This window comes from Melospiza melodia, chromosome 22 (assembly GCF_035770615.1).
Source record: "Melospiza melodia melodia isolate bMelMel2 chromosome 22, bMelMel2.pri, whole genome shotgun sequence".
Lineage (NCBI taxonomy): Eukaryota > Metazoa > Chordata > Aves > Passeriformes > Passerellidae > Melospiza > Melospiza melodia.
This window is the reverse complement of record NC_086215.1, coordinates 10,546,662-10,572,815: the sequence shown is the minus strand read 5'-3', so window position 1 is coordinate 10,572,815 and position 26,154 is coordinate 10,546,662. Positions and strand designations below refer to the sequence as shown.

Here is a 26,154-nt window from a genome sequence, read left to right as displayed (position 1 = left end):
CCTTACCGGCTCAATGATGGCAGGTTCCCCCTTCTGCCCCTTCTCACCTCGGGGGCCACCGATCTGTGGGACACAGGAAAACACAAACCAGACAGTCAGAGAGGACATTGCCATCATCATCATCACCATCATCACCAATCCCAGCAGGAACTGGAGATCCTGGCACAACCCTGCTGAGGTTCCTTCATTAAACACCCAGGGCAGCTGCTCTTTGTTTAAATACAACTTTATAAATAGGTGGGCGAATCCTTTTGGTTGCACTAATTCTGCTCTAAATGATGGAAGGACCAACATTTTGAAGCAGAATGTTGCTGGATGGAGCAGAGAGCCTCTCACCCCTTCGTAGATGGTGTCCTGGTTGGCTGGCATGCCTGGGCCAATGTCAGGAGAGGCTGTCCGGTCGTAATAACTGTCATAATAATTCCCATCATATTCCTTTATGGTTTCCTCAGTGAAATCTTTATCCAGATCATCCCCTCCTTGAGCAGCCTGGAGAGGAAAGAGCAGCAATGGGTCAGGCTGGAATTCTCTCCGTGCTGAAATATTAATTGTTGTTAGATTAAGGGAGCGATTTTTGCAAAATGAGGATGCTTTTTAATAAGACTGACAAGGGGAAAACCTGGGGAAAAGTTAAATTCTGGAATTTTTAAGTCTCCAGTGATTTCTCCAACAGCAGGAAGACAGATGGGAGAAGCTCCATGTCAAATACACACTCTGGCTTTCCCTGGGATTTCTCCACTGATCCCCAGTAAAACACTGTGAGCAGAAAAACTGGAGTGAGGAAAACACAACACGGCACAAAGCTCATGTCAGGAGCAAACTGCAAATGCCTGAAGGAAGAGGTAATGGAAGTTTCAGGCTCCAAATCCTCCTCATCTCTCCCAGCCCTGGTGCTGGAGACCCTGGATTATCAGGGCCAAGGAGTCCCACATCCGTTCCCAGATTTCAGATGCACACCAAACCCAGGATGTGTCACTGTCAGTGTCCAATTACACAGGAAATGTGGAAAAACCCCAGTTCACTTCTGTGGGAGCCTCCTGTTTGTTTAGTCTGGGATCCAATCTGCGCCTGGGCCCATCCAAGGAGCAGAAAGCTGTTCCAAATCTGATGCCTCAACCCCTGAATCCTCTCAGAATCCCTTCAGATGCCACGGAGCACAGCAAGGACATCCAGACAGGGCTCAGAATTTCCTTGCTGCTCTCCCAGCAACCTGGCAGGCTCAGCCCTTTGGCACCCCTGGCTCTGAGCAGCCCTGCAAAGAACAACATGTGCTGCTGAGGTTTATTTGGTTTCTTTCCTATCCAGGTAATGACCAAAATAGTCCAGAAATTGAATTCTTTCCAGTGCTTCCTAGAGAAATAGCTCCTCACTACTACGGATTCAAAGTCACTTCAGTGTCATCACAACTTCCAGACTTCTCTCTGTGCCAAAACTGTTCAGGATTCATAAACATGAACATCTGGGTCTCAATTCAGGAGGTTTTAAATTAAGATTAAGCCTAGAACTAAGGTACTCACCAGCCCACGTTCTCTTACCTCTGCAAACACCAACTAGCCTTGACAGAAATTATAGTTTGGCAATTATTTAATTAGAAAACTTGGAAAAGTCAGGATTATTTTTCATTTGGGCTGGTTCAAATGGATCTGTTGCTATCACCCCCCTGCTTTTATCCTGGCTGAAATATTTCACCTGGTTTTGCACTTTGAAACCTTAAAACCTAATCTAAAGAAAATCTCATCTGCCTCAAAGGCTTTGAGGATAACAGCAAATTGCATGAAATGAATATCAGAAATGTCTGGTTTGATATTTTAATTGAGGTCCTCAGGTCTATTTGCATGGAAAGATGATATTTGGAATAAGGGGGCAGTTCCCTGCCTGAGCTTTCCTCCTCTATTTCCTTTCCTTAACAACTAAAGTGGCCCTTGAAGCCTTTTCTTCTCCCACTTTTTTATTTAAGGCCCCTCTATCCAATCTTTTATTTCTCTCTCTTAGAAATGCAAGCTTGGCCAAAGATTTCTGGCTCTTGGCCAGGAAACGGAAAACTTTCCCATCCATGGGTTCCCCCCTGTTGTCTCCCTCAATTCCTGGAGCCTTTTCCTTTTCTCCCTGTGCATCATTTTGGGCTCTCCAACCTCCTCCTGCACATTTTGGCTGGACTGGATCCCTCCCTGACCTTGGATCTGCACCTGCCCCGTTCCAGCTGCTCAGATCTTTGCTTGGACACTTTCCCTGACACCTTTTCCCTCAAATTTCCACCTCCAGGGATCCTGGCCAACTTTTGCTGTCTCTTTTGCCAGCCTTGAATTGTGACTGCCCCACAACAAATAAAATGTCCACGTGAGAAACTCTCCCCTAAGCTTTTCCTGGGATTTGGAAGCATTACAGAAACATGGAATAAGTGTGGGCTGGAAGAACTTGAAAACTCATCCAGCTCCAAACCCTTGCCATGGGCAGGGACATCTTCCACCAGAGCAGGTCGCTCAGAGAACAATTCCACATTATCCCACCCTTGATTCCCATGCTGCTGCTCCTGGATAATGAAGGATTTGCCCATTTAATGCCATTATTTCCTTGCTCTGTGAGCTCCACAGCTCCTAAAAAATTCATCTCAGTCTCACCAACATTCACCTATTTCAGCATCAACATAAAAAGCAACAACTGGGCAAATCCTAAGCACAGGAGGGTCTGGAGTGCAGCATTTCAGCTGGAGGATATTGAAGTGTGGGGAGGTAAAAGTTCAATTTTCCAGCAGAAAAAGCTGTGGGGTCTGGGCTGATCCCAGCTCTGAGCAGATCCATGCACACAATAAAGGAGTTGACTCCAGGTGGATGCAGTAGTTTTGGAATCAAGGCTTTGTCCCAGTGTTGAAATTGTTTTTAAAAAACAAAACAAACTGAAAAACATAAAAATGCTTTTCAGTGGAAATGACAAAATGAAAAATATTGATATTCTCCAGCAAATCAACATTTTAAGGATTTATATTAATAACTTTGGGATAAAAGGCTTTTACTGAGATTTTAACAGCAATCCTCATTTCTCTTTTTGTCAGACAACCACTTCACCCGAGGAAATGCAGATGTCAATACGAGCAGCTTTTTCCAGGGGAATAATCCTTAACCAAATTCTAAATATCTGCGTTCCCCACCCTGAAAAATGTGGAGCGAAAACATTTTCCAAGAAACTTCCTCTCCCTGCAGCTGCCTGAACCACTTATGGATTTACCATCTGGCTGCTCCCGTCTCCTTTGCTTCCAGGGCTATGAAACAGCAGAATTAATTAAAAAAAATTTAAAATTAATGAATTAAAATTACATCAGTCTCATTGTAGGTGACGACAGTGCTCGTGGGGAGCTCAGCTTCCACTGCATTTTCAGTGAGGCCACCCTGGGGATCGATTTCCTCGTTGTAGTTGATGTCTTCATAGGGCATGGGAGTAAAATACTCCTCGTTGATGGTCTCGTAGTTGTACTCATCAACCAGGGGATCCTCCACTGCTCCATCCTCCTTGGCCTGCTTCCCAGGGTTCCCTCTCTCAGGGGGCGCTGTGGGAGCTGGATTATCCTGTTAAATGTGGGAAATAAAGCACCACAATCAGAGGAACAAAACCATTCTGCCTCATCCTCCCCTCTCACAAAGGTTCAGCACCCACATCCCTGCCAGGACCTGCCTCAGGACCTGCCTCAGTACCTGCTTGGTTTCGGGTTTCTCTCCAGCAGCCACTTCAGGAGGGCTGGGTTTGGTGGTGGGGCTTTCTGGTTTGACAGCTTCGTCCACGTCCTCGTAGTAGGGGTACTCGTAGTAGTAAGTGTCACCTTCTCCCTCCCCATCCGTGTACTGCAGGGAGAGGAGGAGAAGCAGGGAATGAGGGGGAGCACCCAGCGTGTGCCTGCCAGCTCCTGTGGACATCACAGCTTCACACTGCGAGCTTAGGTGGGATATCTGGGAGGAATTCCTCCCTGGAATGGGTCACCCCGAGCAGCTGGGGCTGCTCCATCCCTGGAGGTGTCCAAGGGGATATCTGGGAGGAATTCCTCCCTGGAATGGGTCACCCCGAGCAGCTGGGGCTGCTCCATCCCTGGAAGTGTCCAAGGCCAGGTTGGACGTGGAGCAACCTGGGATCATGGAATGCGACCCTGCCTGGCAAGGGTTGGAATCTGATAAGCTTTAAGATCCCTCCAACCCAAACCAGTGACTTTACGATTTTTTTTCAACCTTGGATTGCTGAAACCTCTCAGACTTGCCACACCTGACCCCTTGAGAGGAGCAGAAAGCCCTCAAGCCCCGCGGCCGCTCCAGCACCATTTTTGCACTAACAACACCTCTGTGACTTTCCAGCCACCCCAGGCCTGCAGGCTGGAGGCCTTGGAGGAGTAGATCCTTGCAGCCTTGCCCACAAGGCGTCAGTCACTCGCTCTTCAGCAGGAAACCCAAACAAAGGCTGGTTCCAGGCGGGCACGGCCCCGCTCCTCGCCAGCCCTGCGCTCCCTGGCAGCGGCCGCCGGCGCGTGGAGGAGTTGTTCCTACATGGAGCAACACAGCCTCGGGACAAGCCAGCTCTTGTTGGGCTGCTGGCTCCAAAAGAGGAGTTTTATTTTCCTGCTGCCACAGATTTCCACCAAAGTGCTGTTTTATTTGTCTTATTTATTGTTTCTGCAGAAGCGCTGGCGGAGCTTGCCTGGGGCTGTGCCTCGCCGTGAGCATCCCAAAGCCCTGCTTAGGTGCTGGATTAATTTAATCCCAAAGATAAACTGGCAGGGCTGATGGCATTACTGGTTCGTGGGGATTCCCTAACCCTGCAGGTCTGGGCTCAGCTGAAAGCAAATCAGCCCAAGAGGATGTCAGGATGCCAGACAGCAACTGCAGCGAGCTGAGACTTCTTTAAAAAGGGCAAAATTCAGGTGATGCTCATTAAATTCAGCCACACCCAGGCATTTCTGATTGGGCAGCAAACATACAAATGCATCCTGCACCAGCCTTTTTTATTTTGTTTCCTTCTTTTAAGGAAAAGGCCTAGGGGGAACCCTTCATACAAAAATTATTGGGCCCAGCAGCTCCTAGGGATGACTTGGGAGCATTTCTGCCAAAATGAAATTAAAAGGAAATCCAGGGGAAAAATGGCTCTCCCTCCTTTAACACCTGTTGTTTCACAGAATATTGAGTAAGAACTGTTTAATCCTTTTACAAGTCCAACAGCATAACGGGAAATTTAGAAACGGGTGCTGGTCTGGACAGGAGTGGAGCTGCCAGGGAAGGTCAATAATCCCCACTTGGCTCACGTTGTCTCTCCTGTGTTTCTGAGCTCCAAAAGGATGTTCCTTTCAGTCTCTGGAAATGGAAGGAGCTCAGAAAGAAGGAAAACTCCCAAGATCCAAACCCAGAACATGCAAATCCTAAAAACAATCCCTGTTTTGGACGTTGGAGACAAGTCGTGGGGATGCTGAGCGGGAGGAAGGAGCCAAGAGTTTGAGAGGCTGTAATAAACCCAAATACTGGTGGTTACACCCAAAACCATCCCCAGAGACTCACGTATTCATCCTGGTTGGGGTCCTGGGACTGGGGGGAGTCGGGGATGGCGGTGTCACAGTCGGGGCTGTAGTGCTCACAGTACTCCAGGGCTGCCCGCGGGTCCGCCACGATCAGGAGCTGCTGGATGTCACCCTGCAGGGAGAGGAGCACAGAGGGTCAGGGATGGCTGCTGCTGCTGGAGACACCAGCCTGAGGCTGCAGTCAGAGCCAGGAACACAAAGAAATGGAAAGCAAAATATGTGGCAGGGCCATTTTCCTGACATGGGCACATCCCCTGGGATGAGCCAGGGGAAAAGCTCCATGTCCAGGGAGCAGCTGCTTCACAAGGCGTGACCCCACTGTGCTTCATCCCCAGCCCCAAATCCACCTCCCCAGAAGACAAATCACGCAGTACCACAGCACTGACAGCCCCAAGAAAGCCAAGTGCAGGAAAAATACAAACAAAAACTAAAGGTGTTCATACCCCCTCCCAAATCAGCAATACAACAACTCCTTTCCACCTGGTCCTGTCCAGGATAAGGTTGGATTTACACCTCATGCAGAGTCACCCTGGCCAGCCCCAAAAGCTGCTTTTTGGCCTCAAAACTACTCTGCTTCTCCCACCCCACCAGCTGGTCTCACATCACCCCCTTTTTTTTTTGCATCTTTCCTTACCTCAATGTTCCACCCACAACAGACACAGCCAGAGATTAGAAATGCATCTGATAAACCCAGAAAAGAGCCAAAGGGAGGCTTTTTTGTACTAAAACCCAGGTGCAGAGGAAGCTCATTAGGCACCAGGGCTGGTTGATGGAGCAGCTGCTCCCTGAAGCCCGACATAGCCACAGCCAGAAGGTCAGAGCAGAAATTGCTCTGGAGTTTCCTAAAGAGCCACCACGCTGCTCAGCCACGGTGCCAAAATCCAGTTCATTCAGCAGACAGTTACATAAGACTTTACTACTTGGATGCTTAGAGCTGATACTTTAATTAGGGGAGGGAAAAAAAAATCTTATTTAATAATAGACAAACATGGCTAAAGCATCAGGGGGAGAAGCAGGAGCCTTACAGCAAAACTGGGAGGATGATTTGGGCAGTAATAGGAACCAGAAGCTCCGAAGGGAGCCTGGCCAGACTGGCAAACAGCCCTGTGGAAAAGGATATTTTTGAAATTTTGGGCCAATTCTGCCTTGGTGTGACTGGATCATGGATGTATCCCCCCAAAAAAAGGGAACGCTGTTCACATTTTGGGCAGAGATCCACTGGGGCAGGAGCAGCTCAGAGCTGCCTGGAGCTCCCTCCTCCCTTCCCAGGTTGTCTCTTCCCTCCCTGCAGCAGCTCAGGAACATCTGGGCACCTCAGACCTACCCCAGCCACCCTTCAAAGAGCATTCACTGAAGCTCATTAGTCATTGTTTCCAGCGAATAACCTTTACAAAATTAACAGAAATGTCTGCAAAGTGGGTTTCAATTTTCCATTTTTAAAACAAGAAACATCTTTCTTTCCCTTTCCCTTTTCTTTTTTTTTTTTTTTTTCGTTAATATAAATCCAGCCCTGCCATTACTATTCCAGCTTTTTCTTTCACAATGTAACCACCAAAACTGGGCTTAGATTATTGGGGAAATAAAATACTCCAAGATTGAATTTTTTTTATTTTTGTAGAACATTTCCTTTTTCCAAGCAGCTCTGGCCACCACCTGCCCATGGGACCCATGGGGAAGTTGGGCCATGGTAGGACCCCCTAAGCTGGGGGTCCTGGGGGTGTTATGGGGTTACTCAGGCCATAAATCATAAAACCATCCCTGTCTGCAAAGGCACTCCAGAGCTCCAAACCTGTTTCTTTGGAATTCCCTCCAGCAGGGAATACCCAAACCCAGCCAAGGCAATCTGTGGCTGATGTGAAAACCCTTCCAGCTGCTATTTCTGCCCCCAGCACCTCCCTGACACCTCAGCTAAGCCACTTGGGCCCTCCTCTCCCTCAGGTGCTTAAAGCTCCCAGTTTTCCATGGGAAGTGCCTGGCATTGTTGGGATAAGCTGAAATAAACCAGCCCCAAAGCAGACCTGGGACTTGTCTCCAAGAGGCAGGGGAGGCTGAAAAAGCTTTTTCTCCCTGATAAGGTTGGATTTACACCTCATGGGGAGCTGATAGGCTGCGTCCCATAAGTGAGCAGGGCTGGAGCTGCGTTTCCTCAAGGAACAGATAAAGCAAGGAAAGGCATCTTGGCTAAACACAGTGCCAAAGGTTAAGCAGAAGAGAATTTGCTAAAGCTGGGTTTGTTTTTAGTCTCAGCTGATGGCAGCTCCTGAGCTATGCATGGGGAACAAACCTTGATCCCAACCCTGCTTCCCTGCAGGAGCTTGGGCATGTTCAGCCTGGGAGAATATGGAAAAAAACCACCTGAAATCCCTGCAGAAAACTGAAGATCAACACACCCAAGGACAGCGTGGGCCCCGCAGCTTGTGCTGGGTGAGAGGGGGAGGCTGAGCAGGGGAAGCTTCCTGCTCATTCTGGGTCAGGAACTTGGGGAAATCAGTGCATAACTGAATAAATCTGGGACGTGGGGAGCGCCAGGAAAAGGCATCAGACGGCTCCGTCAGAGCTCACCACGCTCCACAGGCTGCTGCTTCCCCTCTCCTTTTCAAACCCAATCACCCTGCCCAGAGCTCATCCTTGCCTTGTTCCAGCCTGAAAAATGCAGGAGAACCAAGGCTGAACCAAGGCAAAATCCAGGAGAACCAATGCAAAACTCAGGAGAACCAAGGCTGAACTGATTCAAACCCAGGAGAACCAAGGCTGAACAATGAAAAATCCAGGAGAACCAAGGCTCAAATCATGCAAAATGCAGGAAAACCAAGGCTGAACCAGTCCAAAACCCAGGAGAACCAATGCAAAACCCAAGAGAACCAAGGCTGAACCAATTCAAACCCAGGAGAACCAAGGCTGAACCAAGGCAAAACCCAGCAGAACCAAGGCTCAAACAATGCAAAACCCAGGAGAATCAAGGCTGAACCAAGGCAAAACCCTGGAGAACCAAGGCTGAATTGATTCAGAATCCAGGAGAACCAAGGCTGAACCAGTGCAAAATGCAGGAGAACCAAGGCTCAAACAATGCAAAACCCAGGAGAACCAAGGCTGAACCAAGGCAAAACCCAGGAGAACCAAGGCTGAACCAAGGCAAAACCCAGGAGAACCAAGGCTGAACTGATTCAAAATCCAGGAGAACCGAAGCTGAATTGATTCAGAATCCAGGAGAACCAAGGCTGAACCGGTTCAAACCCAGGAGAACCGAATTAGGGACAACTGAGAGCCCAAACTGGGAGCACCCAAGGCCCAGCAGAGAGGCTGAGCAGCTCAGGGCAGGGGGAAGGAGCAGAGCTCAGCCCATTCATCTTTGTTTCACTCCCAGCAAGCACCCAGCGCTGGGGGATATCCTGTGCTCGCACTTGTAAAAAGCAGCCAGGAGTAAAAACCTTGTTAGCCAGATTCCCAGTCAATTGACCTCATCCCTCAGCAGCAAACAATGAAAGGGGCTAATTTAGGCTGCCATAAAAAGCCCCACTATCTGCACCTCACAAAAGCTGCACAAAGCTCTGCTGTCGAGAGCCCCATTTCTGGGATTTAAAAAGCAACTTTCAATGGAGCCAGCCGCGCTGGGAGGTTCGGGAGCCTTTTGTGTCCTCTCCAGTGTGCTGCTGCTAATAAACTGTGCCCAGGGATCCAGGGATCCTGCCTGGCAAAGGGGAGCCAGCCCTGCTCCCATTCCACCCTCAAGTGTCCGTTTGTTTCCCTGGTTTGGTCACAAATCAGCCCAAAATCTCCTGCCCAGCTGGATTTTTGCAGTGCTAACAAAGATCCTGTTAATCCATGCACACAGAGCTGTGTGGGACAGGGTTTTCCAAAAGAGACAACTGAAAAATGCACCAATAAAGTGGTTAAAAGGCCTGAGCAGCCAAATCAAAGACTTGTTTTCAGGTAATGAGTTATTTCAGGCAGGGAGCAAGACGGAAACACTCTGGTGTTGCTTTGTGGAAGTCACCAGCAGCGTCCTCCAGCCACCCTCACAGTGGGTAAAGTTCTTTTTTGGCCTGACAATGAGTTGGGCAAAAGGCTCAAGGAAGTTCTCCAGTGACTGCAGCACTTGGTAGCATCCAGAGGCTGAGCTCAGTTGTGTTTTGCTAGCTTAACAAAAAAAAAATTCAAGTGGAGAGTAAAAAATGTCAAGTGGAGAATAAAAAATTCAATTTTTTTTGCCTGCCAATAACCACAATTGTATAGATTAGGAGAGGCAGTGTTTAAAAAAAGGGATAAATCCCACTTTGGCCTTTATTTCTAAAACTTTTGGTGAAGAGGAAGAGGCAGGACAGCAGATTTCTGAGCAGGACTGTGAGCTGTGAGGGTTTCATTTGCTCCACCAGACAGATGGAAGTGCTAACTGTCAGGACCAGTAAGGATCTGCCTGACATTTATGGTAAAGCCATTTATGCCTGATGACTCATTTGCTTTATGGATTAAGTTCCATCAAAGCCAGTTTAACTCAACTCCCCAGCCAGCTCCCAGACAAGGCTGGAAAAGCTCTTTCTGGAGCATTTTTTAACACTTATTCTATATGCTTGCAAAAAAAATGTCACATCACTTCCAATGACATCAACTTCAGGAACTCAGAGGAATCGTTGTGGTTCAATGAAATAAAAAAAAAACCCAGCTGGAGAGGAGGATCAGAGTGACTTCATCTGGCACTGGCTCCCTAAATCCTGGGATTCTTCAGGGCTCCCACTGATCATTAACTGGACTCGGGTTAGGGCATCACCCCAAAACTCTGAGATTCAGCATCCCTAAGAGAAAATCCTGCGGGATTTTGGAAACTCCTGCATTTCAACTGGATAAACACAGGGTGAACACTGATAATGTAAAATTTTCCCAATTATTTGGAATCACTGAGGTTTATCCTGCCAAACTCCCTGGCTCCATAACCCCAAACCCAGGCAGAGAAGGGCAGGAGTTCAGTGCAGCTCCAGGATGAAGTGGCAGCTCAAAAACCCCTAATCCCTGTCTTGGAGCCAGCCTGGCAGCCCTCAGATGTTCCACTTGATAAATCCTGTCACTGGCACTTCCCCTGGATTCTCACAGCCCAGCTCCAGCCTGGGGTGGTGTTGGAGACACCAGCAGGCCCAGGAATCACCACAGGGAAACCCCAAAATTCAGAGGGGCTGGAGGTGCTCAGAGCATCCCAGAGTCCCTCCTTTAATCACAGCAGCTCCAGAAAAGCAACAAAACTACAGCAAAGGGGTCAAAAACGCCTCAGCATCCCCCAGTCCCTGTCCCCATGTCCTGAGCCCTCTCCTGGCCAGGCACAGACAGGAGTGACCCCACAGACAGAGCAGCTGGTGCCTGAAGAGCCTCCTTTGGGCACTGCAAAATGGGAAGGTAATTGTTGAAAGTTTGGCTAAATAATAATAAATTAAAAAAAGGAAAAGCTTGACTCGCACACAGCCGTGACTCAGCTACACATTCCTGGTGGTTTGGGTAAACCCAGCTGGATGTTTGTGTCCCCATCCTGCTCACAGGGGCTGCAGGGCTGCTCTGGGGTTACCCCAAGAACAGCTCCTGCTGCTTGGGGCACTCAGACAGGAGCCTCTGCCCAGCCCTCTTTGGAAAAACAGGTTTGATTCAGCAGAGCAGGGAGAGAAGCGTCACCAGCGCGAAATGTGGCACCAAATTCTCTCAAGGGATGGGAAAAATTTCTGGTTTTCACTGCATCTCTCTGGGGGGACTCCAGTGAAACTCTGGGATCTTGGCTGAGCCTGGGCTGGGGGTGCAGCACTGGGCTTAGGGTTTCACTGGGGTCCCCACACAGAGATGAAGTGAAAAAGAGAAACTTTCCCCGGCCCTCCAGAGGATTTAGTGCCACATTTATGCTGGTGAAACCCTGAGCCCAGTGCTGCACCCTCAGCCCAGGCTCAGCCAGGAGTACCCCTGATCCCTGATCAGGTTTCACTGGAGTTCCCACACACAGATGCAGTGAAAAAGAGAAACTTTTCCCATCCCTTGAGAGGATTTGATGCCACATTTGAGCTGGTGAAACTCTGAGCCCAGTGCTGCACCCCCAGCCCCATCCCAGGCAGGACCGTCCCTGATTTTGGGCTTGCAGAGCATAAACTCTGCGATTATCACAGCCCACGAGCTCTTCCCCTGCCCACAGCAGCAAGAGGAGAATCAGCCCTCTGGCTGGGTGCTAATTAACCTCTCTGCTAATTGCCCAACCTTTGTGTTTTACAGTCCCAGGGAGGAAGGCAATTTTCCATGCTGTGAGGATCCCTGAATTCTCCGTTCCTCCTGCCTGCTGGGTTGGAAGAAACAAGGCAGGAAAGTGTTGTCCCTTCCTTGTCCCCTCCAGGAGAACAAGAATGAACCAGTGCAAAACCCAGGAGAACCAAGGCTGAACTGATTCAAAACCCACAGCACCTCTCCATGCTGTCCCCAACTCCCAGCCCTGTCCCAACACAAAACCAAATCCCATTTTTCCACCCCTAACTGCTGCATCCTTGGATCAGCCGCCTCGTGGCTGTTTAAAATTCAATTAAGACTCATGCCTTAAAATGAGGAGGCTTTTTGGAGTAAAGGGCTGCTTGCAGAGCCCACAGAACACTTTAGGTCTGTCTATGTGTGCTATCCCAACTCCCAGCTCTGCCCCAACACAAAAACAAATCCTATTTTTCCACCCCATAAGTGCTGCACCCTTGGATCAGCAGCCTTGTGGCTGTTGTTTAAAATTCAATTAATCAATTCAATTCAATCCTGCCTTAAAATGAAGAGGTTTTTTGGAGCAAAAGGCTGCTTGCAGAGCCCACAGAACACTTCAGGTCCGTCTGTGTGCTACCCCAAACCCAAGTGTGGAGCAGTTCAGCAAGGACTCCTCACTGGAAGGGAAGGACAAGCCATTCCCTGAGAGGGGAACAAAAGCCAGATGGCTTTGCTAATTCTGGAAAGCTCTCCTGAAGGTGCTGTCGCTCTGCCAACACCCAAATACCAGCCAAGGACTCCATGGCAGGGCAGGAGGCACCACCACAAGCTCCATTTCCAGGTGGATACTTCCCATCCCAGATAACCCCAGAATCAATAACCCCAAAACAAACACAACCCTGAGCACCCTAGCAGTTCATTTTTCCAGTTTTTTTTTTTTGGTTTTCCAAGCTGGAAAAGGCACTTTGGGAAGGGCACAGCATCCCTCAGCAGGGCTGGCAAGGACAGCCCCTCCATGGGGGGACAGAGCCTGGCTGCAGCTGGGATTTCCTGTAGAAAATTAAAGATTTAAGGGAGGGAACACAAGCAGGAAAAAGTGGAGAGAGGTTTGAATGTCCTGTCCCTGCATCCTGGGCCAGGCAGGGGATGTGTCCAGCTGTCCCCTGACTCATGTCTGGGGCTCCAAACCACCAGACGTGGGCTGTGTGCTCCCCTTCAGAGCACAAAAGTGGCTTTTTAGTGGTTTTTTAGTGTTTTTTAAGTGTTTGCTTCAGGGAATTCCACCAGAGAGCAGGACCCACCCTGAGGAAAAATGATTCTGTGGCTTCTGGTTTTCCTCCTGGCTGACATCAGCCCTGGGAGCCTGGTGGCATCACCACTGCAGCCCTGTGGGACCAAATATTGGCAAGGTTTGGGTTTTCACTTCCACTCTGCTTTCCCTGCTTCTCGCTTTCCTTTCCCCCACTGCTTTTCACTTCCCTTTTCCCCCTGCTTTTCACTTTTCCTTTTTTCCAGGTCCTTCTTAAAACTGGATTTCTCTGCATTTCACCTCAGTGGGATTGGGGAGGTGCAGCCAGAGAAAAGCAGCCAAGCAGTGGGGACTGCAGGAAAGGGAAAAGGCAGCCAAGGTGCCTTAAAAAAACAACAAAGCTGCTAAAAAACACCTAGAGAGAGAGATATCCTTAAATCAACAACCTGCTCAGCCACTCTGCTGGGCTATTTTTATATATTTATGTCTGTTGAACAAACCACAATTTATCTCCTGGGGTTTTTGGGTGCAAAACAATCAGTTCTGGCCACAGAAAGCAGGATGGGGCTGCAGGCCCAGTCTGGAAGGGTGGCTGGGCTGGGAGAGGGGCTGCTGGGACAAAAGGCTGCTTTATATTCCCTCCTTCCCTCCACCCTGGCCAAGCACTGTGTGCTAGCACAGGCAAAAAATCATTGGAGAGGCAAAAATAATAGGAGAGGCAAAAATAATAGGAGAGGCAAAAATAATAGGAGAGGTTTCTGCAGCTCTTTTGCAAAAAAAGGGGGAAAAATAATGGCACAGTTCAGGTTTTTGAAGGGCAAAGAATAGAAAGAAAGGGAAGAAGCCCCTGCCAGTCCCACTTCTCTCCACCCCAATAAAGAGAGAACATCACAATAGGAAAATGAAACTCGAGAGCAAAGCCAGCCTTTACATTTGCAAAATGAGCAGTTTTAAACTTTTTTCTTTTTTTAATTGTGTGCTCTGAGCAGATGGCCTGAGCCCCCCCAGCAGATCAGAAACACATGTGAGGAACCAGCAGCCTGAACCACAGGTTTTTACTGAGCTGTAGTTCAGGTTTCATCCCATTGAAGTGAATATTTCCCCTCTGCAGCAGCAGCTGTGTGGTGGGTGACCCTCAGAGGGGCTTTGCAAATGTCCCCATGTGCAGCTGCCCCTGTTGGGTGTCCCTGGGTGCTGAAAATCATCAGGGATCTCAGGGATGCCATCACTGCCTGACTGAGGTTCATTTTGGCTCTCTAATTCTGGATATTTGTCCTTGTGACACCTTCAGATGTCACCTTCAAGCAGTGCTGACTTCAACCAGCTCCTGCACTGAGAGAGGGGAAAACACCCAGATTTGGGAGTTTTGGGGTAATTCTGGGGGATTTCTGTCGCTCTGCAGGGCAGGGCTGGGGCTGGGTTCTCACTGGGTTATAAACCTCACACTGGATCTGATTTGGATCTGGTTAACCCATGCACAAACCAGGCTTGACTGGAAGAAAGAATTGCTCTGCTGGCTCAGTTCAGAGCTGCTGGCCAAAGCTGAACCTTCCATTTCAGGGGGAGAAGGGAAAAAAAAAAGGTAAAAACCCACCCAAAGTGCCTCAGTTTCCTTTGGCTGCTCCCAAACTGCCATGATCACAGCAAAGTGTCTCACCAGCTGCTCCCCCTGCCCAGTTTGGACTGAAAAAGGGGGAACTGGGTTCTGGGAAGAGCTGGAAGGAGAGAAAAGCAGCTTTGGGGTGTGCTGGGCACAGCCACAGGGAAGGGGATGCTGAGCTCAGAGCTGGGGTAGGTTCAGACCTCTCCTTTGTGGGGTTTTATGGGGCCTCCAGTCCCACCCAGTTAATTTTTAACCCCTACAAGGAGCTCAGATTGGACTGGATCTTTCCCTACAAGAATCCTACTCAGAGCAAAGACTTGGAGTAAAGCTGGTGTAGGCATTTCCTAGAGGGAAGCATCTTCACCAAAGGAGCAAAAACCTTTTGTAAACCCCGTTTGCAGCTGCTCACCCCTAAATATTCACCTGTGGGCACCAGAAACCTGGGGGAGTGATTTCATCTGAAGCTTTAAATTCGGCCATGAGGAAGCTCTCTCTCCTCATGAATTCATCAGGATAACCCTGCATTGTTTTGGCTGCTTTCCCCCCAAAATCAAGCCCTGGGTGATCCCTGTGTGCAGCCCCAGGTGTGTGTCTGTCTGTCCCGATAATTCTTCTGTCTGATGGCTGATTTCAATCACTTCTGACAGGGCAAAGAGGCTCAGGATAATTAAACTGCTATAAATGTCATGGAAACAGACAGCTCGGGAAAAGAAACCATCGCAGAGCATTGGCTGTGCTGAGCTCTCCTCTGATCAGACCAGACACACACCAACATCTCTTTAATGTCCCCAGCACCCCTTTCATGTCCCTACCAGCAGCTGAGGCAACCACAAAGCACAAATTAGAAGGGATCCAGGCCTGGCTAATCCCAGAGCATGTCTGAGCTTCCCAAATTCCCACAGCTGCTGGAAAAACATGGGCTGAGGCACCACAAAATGAGCACTTCTCCTTGCCTTTGTGCCTATCCATGGAAAGAAAAAAAACCCAATTCTCCTCAATTTTGCAGCCCCAAACAGATGGAGGAGGGAAGGGAGCATGTCCAGCTCTCAGCTAACAGATTCCAGAGGGATTTCAGCAGATCCAAGGGATTTTTTGGATACCTGTCAGCAGATCCAGGCTGGCACTGCCACCTCAGCTGAGCCTTTCCAGTGGCTGCTCCATCTGCTCAAGACACCTGGGATCATTCCTGCCCCTCCAAACTCTCCTGGAGTTATTTTTTCAACACATTTGGGATCATTCCTGCCCTTCCAAACACTCCCTGGAGTTATTTTTTCCCCCTCTGTGATTTCTGCCTTCAAACTCCTCATTTGGTGGCTCCCAAATCAGCATTTCTGTCCTTCTGCACACAAATTACAGCCCCAAGAATAGAGGCCCCACAACCACCACGTGCTGAGCTCTCACTGCTTTTCCATCCATCCTTTATGGTGTGCTCCCTGCACAGCTGGTTTTGCCTTCTCCCCCCTCCAGAGGATAAATTCCTAGTGGGAATTTAACTTTGAAAGGAATGCTTCAAAAAGCTGCTCAAACTGAGTTTTTAGGGTTGTGTTAATCAAGGCACCTTCCATCTGTTTATAATATTAAAACCACCCCCTGAGTGGGACTTTATAGCAAGAGATCCCTCAAAATCCCCAAATCCATCCCTCAGATACCTCCCCAGAATTCAAACACGGAGGTTTTTTACCCTTTTTTTTGTAGTTATTCTCCATTCCAGAGCTTTAACAAACCGCCAGTGTGAAAAACCCCCTCAGCAGCAGTTTTTCCAGCAGTTCCTTCCCATTATTTTCCAACAGGAGCTGATTTGGCTCAGGTACATTCACACGGAGTGGTTTTGTTCCCTAATTGAAGCATCAAGTCAGATTATGCTTCTGAAGCAGCAAATGAGACTATTCACCAAAAAAAATCTCTTTATCCTTGCTCAAAACATTTGCTTGCCTGGATATGCTTATGAAGAATAACTCAGGGAGCTCCTAAAAATGGGATTTTGCAATTTTAGCCTCATCTTGACAGTCAGGAAATGAAATTTCCATGCAGGGACAAAGCAGTGGGACAGGGTGACACAGTGGTGTTGTCCCTGAGAGCCACCCTGAGTGTCCCATGTGCCAAGCAAGGCTCAATCCCATGGACAGCATCCCAAAAACCTCATTTGGACCCTCTGGAAAGCTGCATCAAATGATGGCCTGCACATTGTGGGAGGCATTTACATAAAGGAGGAGAGGGTCAGCCTGACCTTCAGTGTCCAGCGTGGAAATTTCAAAAAAAAAAAAAATACAAAGAAAAAGAAAAGAAAAATCCCACAAAAGCCCAGCCCAGGCCTGTGCAAACTGAATGGGGCCAAATGAATGGCTGGCATTGTGTGCCCTGCCGTGCCAGCCCTGGAACTGGCACTGAATAAAGCTGGGATGGGGAGAGGATGGGGCCAGGAGCAGCTCTGAAAGCATCCCCTGGTTTTGTGTGAGGGGTACCCCAAAGGACAGCCACACTCAATACCCTGCCAGCCTCAAAAAAGAGATTTTGCTCCATTTTCCTCATCCCGCTCATTAGGGATCCCTGGAAAAAACCCAAGGCCCCATTTCCCCTTGTCCTCCACTGCTCTCTGAGCACCAGGTAGCCTGGGCTGTGCCACCACTCTGTGTCACCTCAGCAAGGTGAGATCCCCACAGCCTGGCTGCTGTCCCCATCTGAGCCATCCTGTTACCCAGGCTGTCCACAGAGTTTCCTTGGAGAGGAAGCTACAAAAACTCCCCTCAATTCCAAATTTGAGGCTGCCCAGCCTTCCCACGGCCCAGGCTGTGCCATCACTCTGTGTCACCTTACCAAGGTGACATCCCCACAGTCACCATCTGAGCCATCCTGTTACCCAGGCTGTCCACAGGAAACTGCGGAGTTTCCTTGGAGAGGAGGCACAGTCTGCAAAAACTCCACTTAATCTCAAATTTGAGGCTGTCCAGCCTCCCCTTGGCACAGCTTGAGGTGCCAAAAATCCCTTTTCCATCTGGCTCAGGTGCCACCCCTCTTTGTCACTGTACCAAGGTGACAAGATCCCCACAGCCTGGCTGCTGTCCCCAGCTGAGCAGTGCCCTCTTACCCAGGCTGTCCACAAAAAAAACCTGCAGAATTTCCTTGGAGAGGAGGCACAGTCTGCAAAAACTCCCCTCAATCCCAAATTTGAGGCTGCCCAGCCTTCCCTTGGCACAGCCTGGGCTGTGCCACCACTCTGCGTCACTTTGCCAGGGTGACAACAGCCCCACAGCCTGGCTGCTGTCCCCATCTGAGCCATCCTGTTACCCAGGCTGTCCACAGAGTTTCCTAGGAGAGGAGGCTACAAAACTCCCTCAATACCAATTCCAGGCTGCCCAGCCTTCCCTTGGCTCCCTGTTCCTGCAGACCTGACCCCAATCCCCAATTAATTCCTTCCACCACCCCACTGAGTGCTGCCTTTCCCCCATTTCCCTGCTGCCACCTCCTCACCCAGCCCTGCTCACACCATTCCAAGTTTCCCCTCTCCCCCCAAATCAAATAATCAGCCAATAACCCCTGGCTCTCCTGGAGGAGTTCTTGTTCCATGACATATGTGTGAACCATCAGGGATGGTTTAAAAACAGATTCCCCCTCATTGCAAGCCCAGCACAAAGCTGCTCCTTTGTGTCTTCCCCCTCTGCACCGCTGCCTGGCTCTGGTTTCACGTTGATTTATTTCCCTTTCATCTCTGGAAAATTAGGAATTCTGCTGCCCACAGGAGGATGGATAGGCCAGTGGATTGTGAGGAGGAAAATACAGAGTAAGGCTTTTGGATTGAGTTACTCATTTGAGAACTCACTGAGCTGAAGCGGAGGCACTTGCTCAGGTTTTAGTGTAAAAAAAGAGGCACAGAATCTGCCTGGGAGGTGTTGATCCCAAAGATCCAGAGGGTTCCATTCCCACCTCTGGCCACAGCAGGGAAAAAGAGGATTTGGGGAAGGTGGGGAACAGGAGAGGATGGAGGAGCTGCTCCTCAGACAGGAAGGGAAGAAGCAGCAAAGAAATCCTGAGATCCCAGAATAGATTGGGGTGGAAGGGACCTTCAAGTGATCCAGTTCCACCTGGGCTCACTCCCAGTGCCAGTGTCACAGACATCTTTCTATGAAAATCCTTTCCTTAGGATTTTTCCTCCTGAGAAGCTGTGAGGCCTCAGGAACAAAATGCAAACAATAGTTATCTGCTGCTGTGGAATGCAACAGGGGCATCTGGGATTGGTCTCATGTTGGTTGTTTTTAATTAATGGCCAATCACAGTCAGCTGGCTTGGACTCTCAGTCAGACACAAGATTTTGTTATCATTCCTTATTTTTTCTATTCTTAGCCAGCCTTCTGACGAAATCCTTTCTTCTATTCTTTAGTATAGTTTTAATACAATATATATCATAAAATAATAAACCAGCCTTCTGAAACATGGAGCCAACATTCTCATCTCTTCCCTCATCCCCGCACAAAGCACCACACCAGAGGGTTTTTGGATTCCAGAGCACATCAGGACCTCCAGCCCCAGCCCACAGGAGCCTCCTGAGCTACCCAAACTTGCTTTTACTCCATTTTTTTCCCCTCACAGCCAAATTAATGTGGAAGTGGAGCTGCTGTTTCCTCAGCCCCACAGACAGGATTGCCACCCCCAAGAGCCACCCTGAGCTTTCCTCCACACCAAGGTGGCTCAGGACCAAGGGGTTTTGTGTGCACAGAGCTCTTTAATCAGCACTTGGAACGTTTTCTGCCCCAGGAGGTGAACACAGAATCCAGGTTTTATGGATTAAAGGCAAAAGGGGGGAAAATAGACCTGGCTGCCAAAGTGATCTGGGGATAGAAATGGGATTACACCCCTCAGCTCAGGGAGATCTGCTGACACACACAGAAAATGCAACTCAACACCGAATTTTGGTTGGAAAAGGATTTTCCTGCATCTGGCTGGCAGCAATCAGCCAAGCATGGAGCAGGGACCTGCTGGGACCACCCGAGGAGGAGGCTTTGTGCAGGTTCCTGCTGCTAATTCCCACCCCTGCTGGAAATTTGGCTGCTGGGGAAGGAGCTGGGAAGGGAAAGCTGAGCTGGTGTGCAAACATAGGTGTGACACCTCTCATCCACACACCTTCCTCCCTCCTTTTCCAGGAAACTCAAATGTGCCCTTTGTTAATGTTCACACCCCAAAGCATTTTTTCAATTGGGTTTTTTTCTTTTTTTTGGCCACGAAAAATGGTTTGGGTTTCATTTATTCCATGCAGCATCTACCACCTGAAATTCAGCATTAAAAGAAAATAAAATTAAATCTTGCCTTGGGGTTGGACTTGGATGATCTTTGGAGAAAGCTGATCTTTCTGTGGTTTTTAAAGCATAAAACCTGCATAGTTCCATGAATAGCACCCCAAATTTTCATCTCCAGGATGGGAGCTGGGTTTGTGCACCCTGGGGCCTGAAAATCAGGTGGGAAATTCATCCCAGAAATGAGGTTCTCCAAAGCAAACCCATGAAGGAACAGGACTGGATGCAGTGGAGGCTGAGCATCCCCAGATCTTGGATTTCACCCTTCTGAGCATCCCTAGCCCTGATTTCACCCTTAGATTTCACCTTTCTGAGCATCCCAGCTCAGATCTCACCCTTCTGAGCATCCCTAGCCTGGATTTCATAGTTCTGAACATCCCCAGCCCAGATTTCACCCTTGGATCTCACCATTCTGAGCACCCTCAGCCCAAATTTCACCCTTGGATCTCACCATTCTGAGCACCCTCAGCCCAAATTTCACCATTCTGAGCATCAAGCTGACAGAAAGACAAACCAAACCTGCAGATAAATTTGCTCCTGCGAGGCACCAAAGCCTCAGGAGAACCTTGCACTGTTTGCAGCCATTCCAGAGCAGGGGACAGCACCCAAAAGTCACTTTCAGCACTGATTTTCCCCTGTTTGTTCAAAGCTCTGTTTGTTTGAGCAGTTCTGACCTCCTGAACCCCAGCCAGCGCTGGCTGAGCGTGCAGAACAACGAGCCCACGGTCAGGGATTTATTTTCCATGTTCTTGCAGGGGGATAGAAAACTCCCAGACACCCCAATCCCCATCCAACCTTCTGGAGAAATCATTAGGAATCCCCTCTTCCAGCTCCCATCCCTGGGGGATGTGTTTATTGGGAACATTTCCATTCCAGCTCTGTCAGAGGGACGACTACACCTGCACACTGGGGATGGCTGCAGTGGGCTTGGATTTTCCTCTGGGTTTTGGCAGGCAGCCCAGACTGCCTCCAAAAAGGAAAAAAAAAGGGACTCAGAAAGACCTCACCATGTGTGAGGAACATGTGTTTCATTTGTTCAGGCCTCAGTGATGAGGGAAGGGGGTGAACACGGAGTCAGCCCAGAGGTTTTGAGGTTGGGGAGGGTTTTTACTCTGTCCTGCTCTCAGAGAAGTGGAAAAAGGCAGGAAAATAGCAAAAGAGATCAGAATTGCAGAGAAGCAGCAGCTTAAGCACCACCAGGCTGACAAGGACACAAACCCTGATCAGCCTCATCATCCTCTTCCTCCAGCTCATGAAGTTTGGCTCAGCTGAGCCTTTACTTCCTACAAATTCACTGCAACAATCAAAACCCATCATCCTTTTCTAAATAAAAAATTATTTTTCCTATTTACAGGCTGCAAAAAATTTGACTTTTATGGAAGTAGCACTAATTGGTGAATGACCTCCCACATAGAACAAGGTTCCCAAGTGAGCAGGGATGGGGAACATGCCCTGCTTTGGGTCAGGGCTCCCTGTCACGCTCTGCTCTCAAAAATCCCTTTTCCATCTTGCTCAGGGATGCTGCCAAAAACCTTCAGCTGGAAACTTCTCCCCCAAAGCACAAGGATTTGGCTTTTCCCCACTGCTCAAGCTGAGGAAAATCATCTTTCCCCAACACATCCATTTGCTGCTTCTTCCCAAATCCCTTTGTGGTTCTTTCCCTGCCCCTGAAACTCCATCCTGGTCCCTGCAGATCCACAGCAGCCCTGCAAACCTTGCAATGATGTCACTGGAGAGAGGAGCAGCTTTCCAGCATTACATCAGCCTGTCTGGCCTCAGCAATCAGCCTCCTGCTCCTCAGACTTTCCATGGAAGAAATTCATCCCCCTCCTCCCTCCTCCCATCCAAGGAGGGGGGAAACAAACTGAAAATGGAGCCAGAAAAGAGAAATGACCCCGCACCTCAGAGCATCCATCACCCCAAACGAGCCTGGGGCTGCTGCCTGCCAGCACTGAAACACAAAAATCTGCCAGGGCGATGTCAGGAACAACCAGCCACAGCTCCCCAAATCCCACAGAGTCCCTGAGGGGGTGGAAATTGCTCCAAAGGATGAGTTTTGCCTCCCAGAGATCGCTCGGTTTTCCTGTGGTTTATTGCTCCTTTCTGCAGCCCAGGCCAGGGGAAGGGGACACAAGGCGCCTGTCCCCTCCAGGCCAGCAGGGATGGAGAGCCCTGCAGCATCCCAAAGTCATGGCAGAGCCAAATTTCCCCTCAGCATCCCCTGGGGAAATGCTCCTCCAAACCAGCTCCTCTGTGCGAGCCCCTGCTACCCAACCATCAGGCTGCAAACTGCTTCTTTGAGGGATAGTATCCAAAAAAATGTTGATTTTCCACTGGCACATCCCAGTTACAGTGCCCAGGAGCAGCAGGGTGTCAGTGGTTCCTTAGACAGGGATGAGGTCCCACATCCTCCACCAGGAATTCCCAGAGCACATTAATCCTGGATTTTCAGGCCTAAGCGCCTCATTTCCTCAGCATTTACCAACAAAACCCTCAACAGTGCCATCCTAGCCCAAAAACCACCCAAATCACCAAATTCCAGCCTGGTTTAGGGTGTGAGGAACATTAAAAATTCATCTTTTCCACCCCCAGTGGTTGTGGTGGTGGTGGCACCTCCTAAAACCTGGCCTTAAATCTGGACAAGCTCTCAGACCACGCAGCTTCCTTAGGCTGATGTTTCACTTGGCACCCTGAAAAGATAAATGATAGACTGCAGGAGTGTTTGAAACATCAATAAAAGCACTTTTATGATCTGTTTGAACAATAAAGTGCTTTGTAAGCTATCAGAGGCCCGCAGGCATTCGATACCAGCAAACGGCACTAATTATCCACACATGCCAGCACAGTTGCTTTGACAGTTCATGAAATGGAATTTACCACTGACCAAACCAAAAAAACAAACAGCCCACGGAAAAACCAACCCAAAAAACCAACAAAAAAAGAAAAAAAAAAAAGTGGATTTTGTAATCATGACTAACGAGGCTCCATCATTACAGGCAAGGCTGACCCAGTCACCAAGCTTGAGTGCAGGCCAGATGGCTGAACCTGCAATTACCCAGCGAATGGAGATGGAAAACAAGAGTTTCAGCAGAGTGTATGCAAACAATCCAGCTGATGTTTCCAGCCAGGCTCTCACTTTCCTCGCTGGCACCTGGCACCGAGGGGTCAGAGGAGCCAGCGCCACTCTGGGCTGGAAATGAAAGCCCAGAGTCACTTTTACAAGCTGGTTTGCAATTCTTATTCTGGCCCAGGTGCTGCCCTCCCTCCCTGATAAAACCAGATGACGTCCCTGGGCACCTGTGTAAGGTGATGCTGTGGCTGAGGTGTTGCCAAACGGGGCCAAATTTCACATTTTTGATCAGATGGACTGCATCGCTTGGACTGCTGCCCCAAAAACCTCCCTGTTCATTGCAAACCCATCCAGAGGCATAATCCTCAATAATTGCAGACATTTTCTAGGCAGCACTGCTCTCCTGGAAGAGCTCAGAGCTGTGATTTAATCCATATGTCTCAAGTGCACCATTTTAAAGAGGATCCTTTGGAAAAAAAAATTAAAAAAAAAATAAGGCAAAGCAGAAGGAATGACGAGAAAACCAGCAAGCAAATGGAGAATTATTAGGAGACTGACTGGGGAAAGCTACAGACATCTTCAATAAAGATCCCTAAATGCTGGCTCAGGAGGTTTTATTTTCCATCGTCTCACACTGTGCTATATGGTGGTGGTGTAAAACATCCCCTCTTTGCACTCCCTGAAAGACTGCACAGCAAAGGAGGTGAAATCAGATTTGGCAGGGCCAGCGGAGCAGGCAGCCAGCTCTGTAAATTACCTGCTTTCAGCAGCCTGCCAAGGCAGGGGGAGAGAAATGGGAACATGGATCTGTGGTGCATCCTGACAGACAAATCCAGGTTAGTAAAAAACACTAATTTTTAAAAATGGGTTTTGAAGTTTAACGAAAACTTCATTAATCTGGGCTTTCTCTGCTCCTTCCTGAGCCCAGATCCTGCAGGATGTGCTGGGTCCAGCTCTGAGCTCATGGGAAGCTCTGGGGGTGCTGCTGCTTTGAAGATCCCACAATCTCAAGATTATTTAGGTGGGAAAATGCTCCAAGATTGACTCCAACCTGTGCCTGACCCCCACCTTGTCACAAACCCTGAGTGCCACATTTGGGTGTTTCCTGGGCACCTCCAGGGCTGGGAACTCCAAACCTCCCTGCTCAGCCCATTCCCAAGGCCTGACCACCCTTTCCAAATCCAGATTAGTAAAAATCACTAATTTTTAAAAATGTTTTTTGAAGTTGAATGAAAACTTCATCAATCTGGGCTTTCCCTGCTCCAGATCTTGCAGGATGTGCTGGGTCCCGCTCTGAGCTCATGGGGAGCTCTGGGGATGCTGCTGCTTTGAAGATATCAGAATTATTTAGATGGGAAAAGGCTCCAAGATTGACTCTAACCTGTGCCTGACCCCCACACCTTGTCACAAACCCTGAGTGCCACATTTGGGTGTTTTTTGGACACCTCCAGGGCTGGGGACTCCCAACCTCCCTGCTCAGCCCATTCCCAATGCCTGACCACCCTTTCCATGATGGAATTTCTCCTGCATGAGGGAATTTCTTGCTTCCCCTCTATCAGAAGTGTTTCCCCACACCTTGGCGCTGCTGTTGATGTTTGCACAGGACCCTCCTGCCACCAGGAACAGCCAAGACAGAGGTGCTAAGGTAAAATTTGGTCTAAATGTGAATTAGAGGTGGATTTAGACCTGAAGAGCTGACAAAGTCTAACTTGAATTAGCACCAAGTTCTCTGCAGCCCAGCACATCAGTCCTGGGATGAGAGACAGAGTAAATCTCCTCCTGGACTACACAGAGCTGTTTGATGTGTTCACAGCAGATCTGCCTGCAAGAGGAGGCTCTGAAACTTCTCCATCCCCCAAAACCAGCAAAAATCACCATAAAATTCACCCACATGTACAAAAATGTGCTTTTATTTCTACCCCTTCCACTCAAGCAAGAGCTTTTGATCCAACTTTACAAGCTCAGAGTAGAATAACCTACAAACCTCTGAAAATAAGAGATGCAAGAGCTGGACAGGGAAGGAGAACACCCTGATGAGAGTGAAATGAAACCTGGGATTATCAACCCTGGGGATAATTGGTTTTTTAAGTGTAAACAAGGCCCAAGATGAAAAGAGAGGTGGCATTTGAACCCCAGGGGCAGCTGAAGGGCCCCAATGTCTGGGCTGGGAGCATTGATGTGTCTGTCTGTCCTGCTTTGTCCTGGGCTGCCTTGGAGCTCTCAGCAGCCCTAAGAGCACCTCTGGCACCCTGCCCAGCCTCTCTGGCTCATCCCAAATTGCTTTCCCTCCATTTCTGATGGCTTGATTTCACTCGTGGGCTTCAGAAAAACAAACAACAAAAAAAAAAAAAATCACAAAGGAGGGGAGGAAATCAAAAGCAGCATCTTTCAGCACCCTCCAGGGTGCTGTGTCCCATCCCAGGACAGGCTTTGGCACAATTTTTTGTCAGCCCCTCCTGGCCACAGGTGCTGAGATCAGAGGAATTCAATTTTTTTTTAGGTTTTACAGCACCAATCACACCACTGAGACACAGTTATGGCACTCAGCTGTACAAAATTAACTCCCCTTGTCTTCCAAAGGAGCCAAAAATGACCTTAAAAAGCAATATATTCATGCCCTGAGCTTTTCCACACATGGGAAAAGTCACTTCAGCCACTCCAGGCACTGCTGCAAACCAAGAGGGTCAAAACCCCACTTAACTTGTGGGACAAGGCTGCAAAATTTCACACAGATGAACCAACAAAAATTGGCAGCAAAAGCAGCCACTCATTCCTAGGCTGTCCTTGGGTTTTGCCAAAACCTACTCAATTTTTCACCCATGTCCACACCATAATTTAATGATGCCAACTGCAGCTCTGGAGCCAGGGGCTGGTTTATCAGCACACAACAGCCCCAGGGTGGAAAATCAGGGGACAAAATGGGAAATGCAGCAGGAAAATGGAACATCAAGGTCTGAGCAAAGCTCGTTTTGCTCATCACTGGAGGAACGCAGAGCAGGAAAACAGGGCTGGGCCCCTCTCTGCTGCAGAAAGCAAATTTCTCATTGGATTTCTTCCCTGAGATGCCTCAAAACAGCCCCACAAAGGGGTTAAATCCAGCCCAGGAATGGAAATATTTCCCTGCCCCAGATTTGGGCAGCGTTTTCCCCTCACAAAGATCCCCCAGCTATGGGTTACGGGATTCCCTCATTCCCTGCTGGGATC

General features: G+C 48.9%; 1 protein-coding gene across 2 annotated transcripts in view; it reads right to left on the bottom strand.

The window, feature by feature from the left end:
• COL5A1 (collagen type V alpha 1 chain) overlaps positions 1 to 26,154 on the bottom strand; it is a 130,323-nt gene that overhangs the window by 68,608 nt on the left and 35,561 nt on the right. For both annotated transcript variants that reach the window (XM_063174962.1, XM_063174963.1), the window contains exons 5-9: positions 5,526 to 5,657; positions 3,687 to 3,833; positions 3,312 to 3,560; positions 337 to 489; positions 7 to 63 (exon numbers count right to left, since the gene is read on the bottom strand). In XM_063174962.1, coding sequence (XP_063031032.1) covers positions 7 to 63; positions 337 to 489; positions 3,312 to 3,560; positions 3,687 to 3,833; positions 5,526 to 5,657 — 738 coding nt within the window. The remainder of the gene's footprint in view (positions 1 to 6; positions 64 to 336; positions 490 to 3,311; positions 3,561 to 3,686; positions 3,834 to 5,525; positions 5,658 to 26,154) is intronic.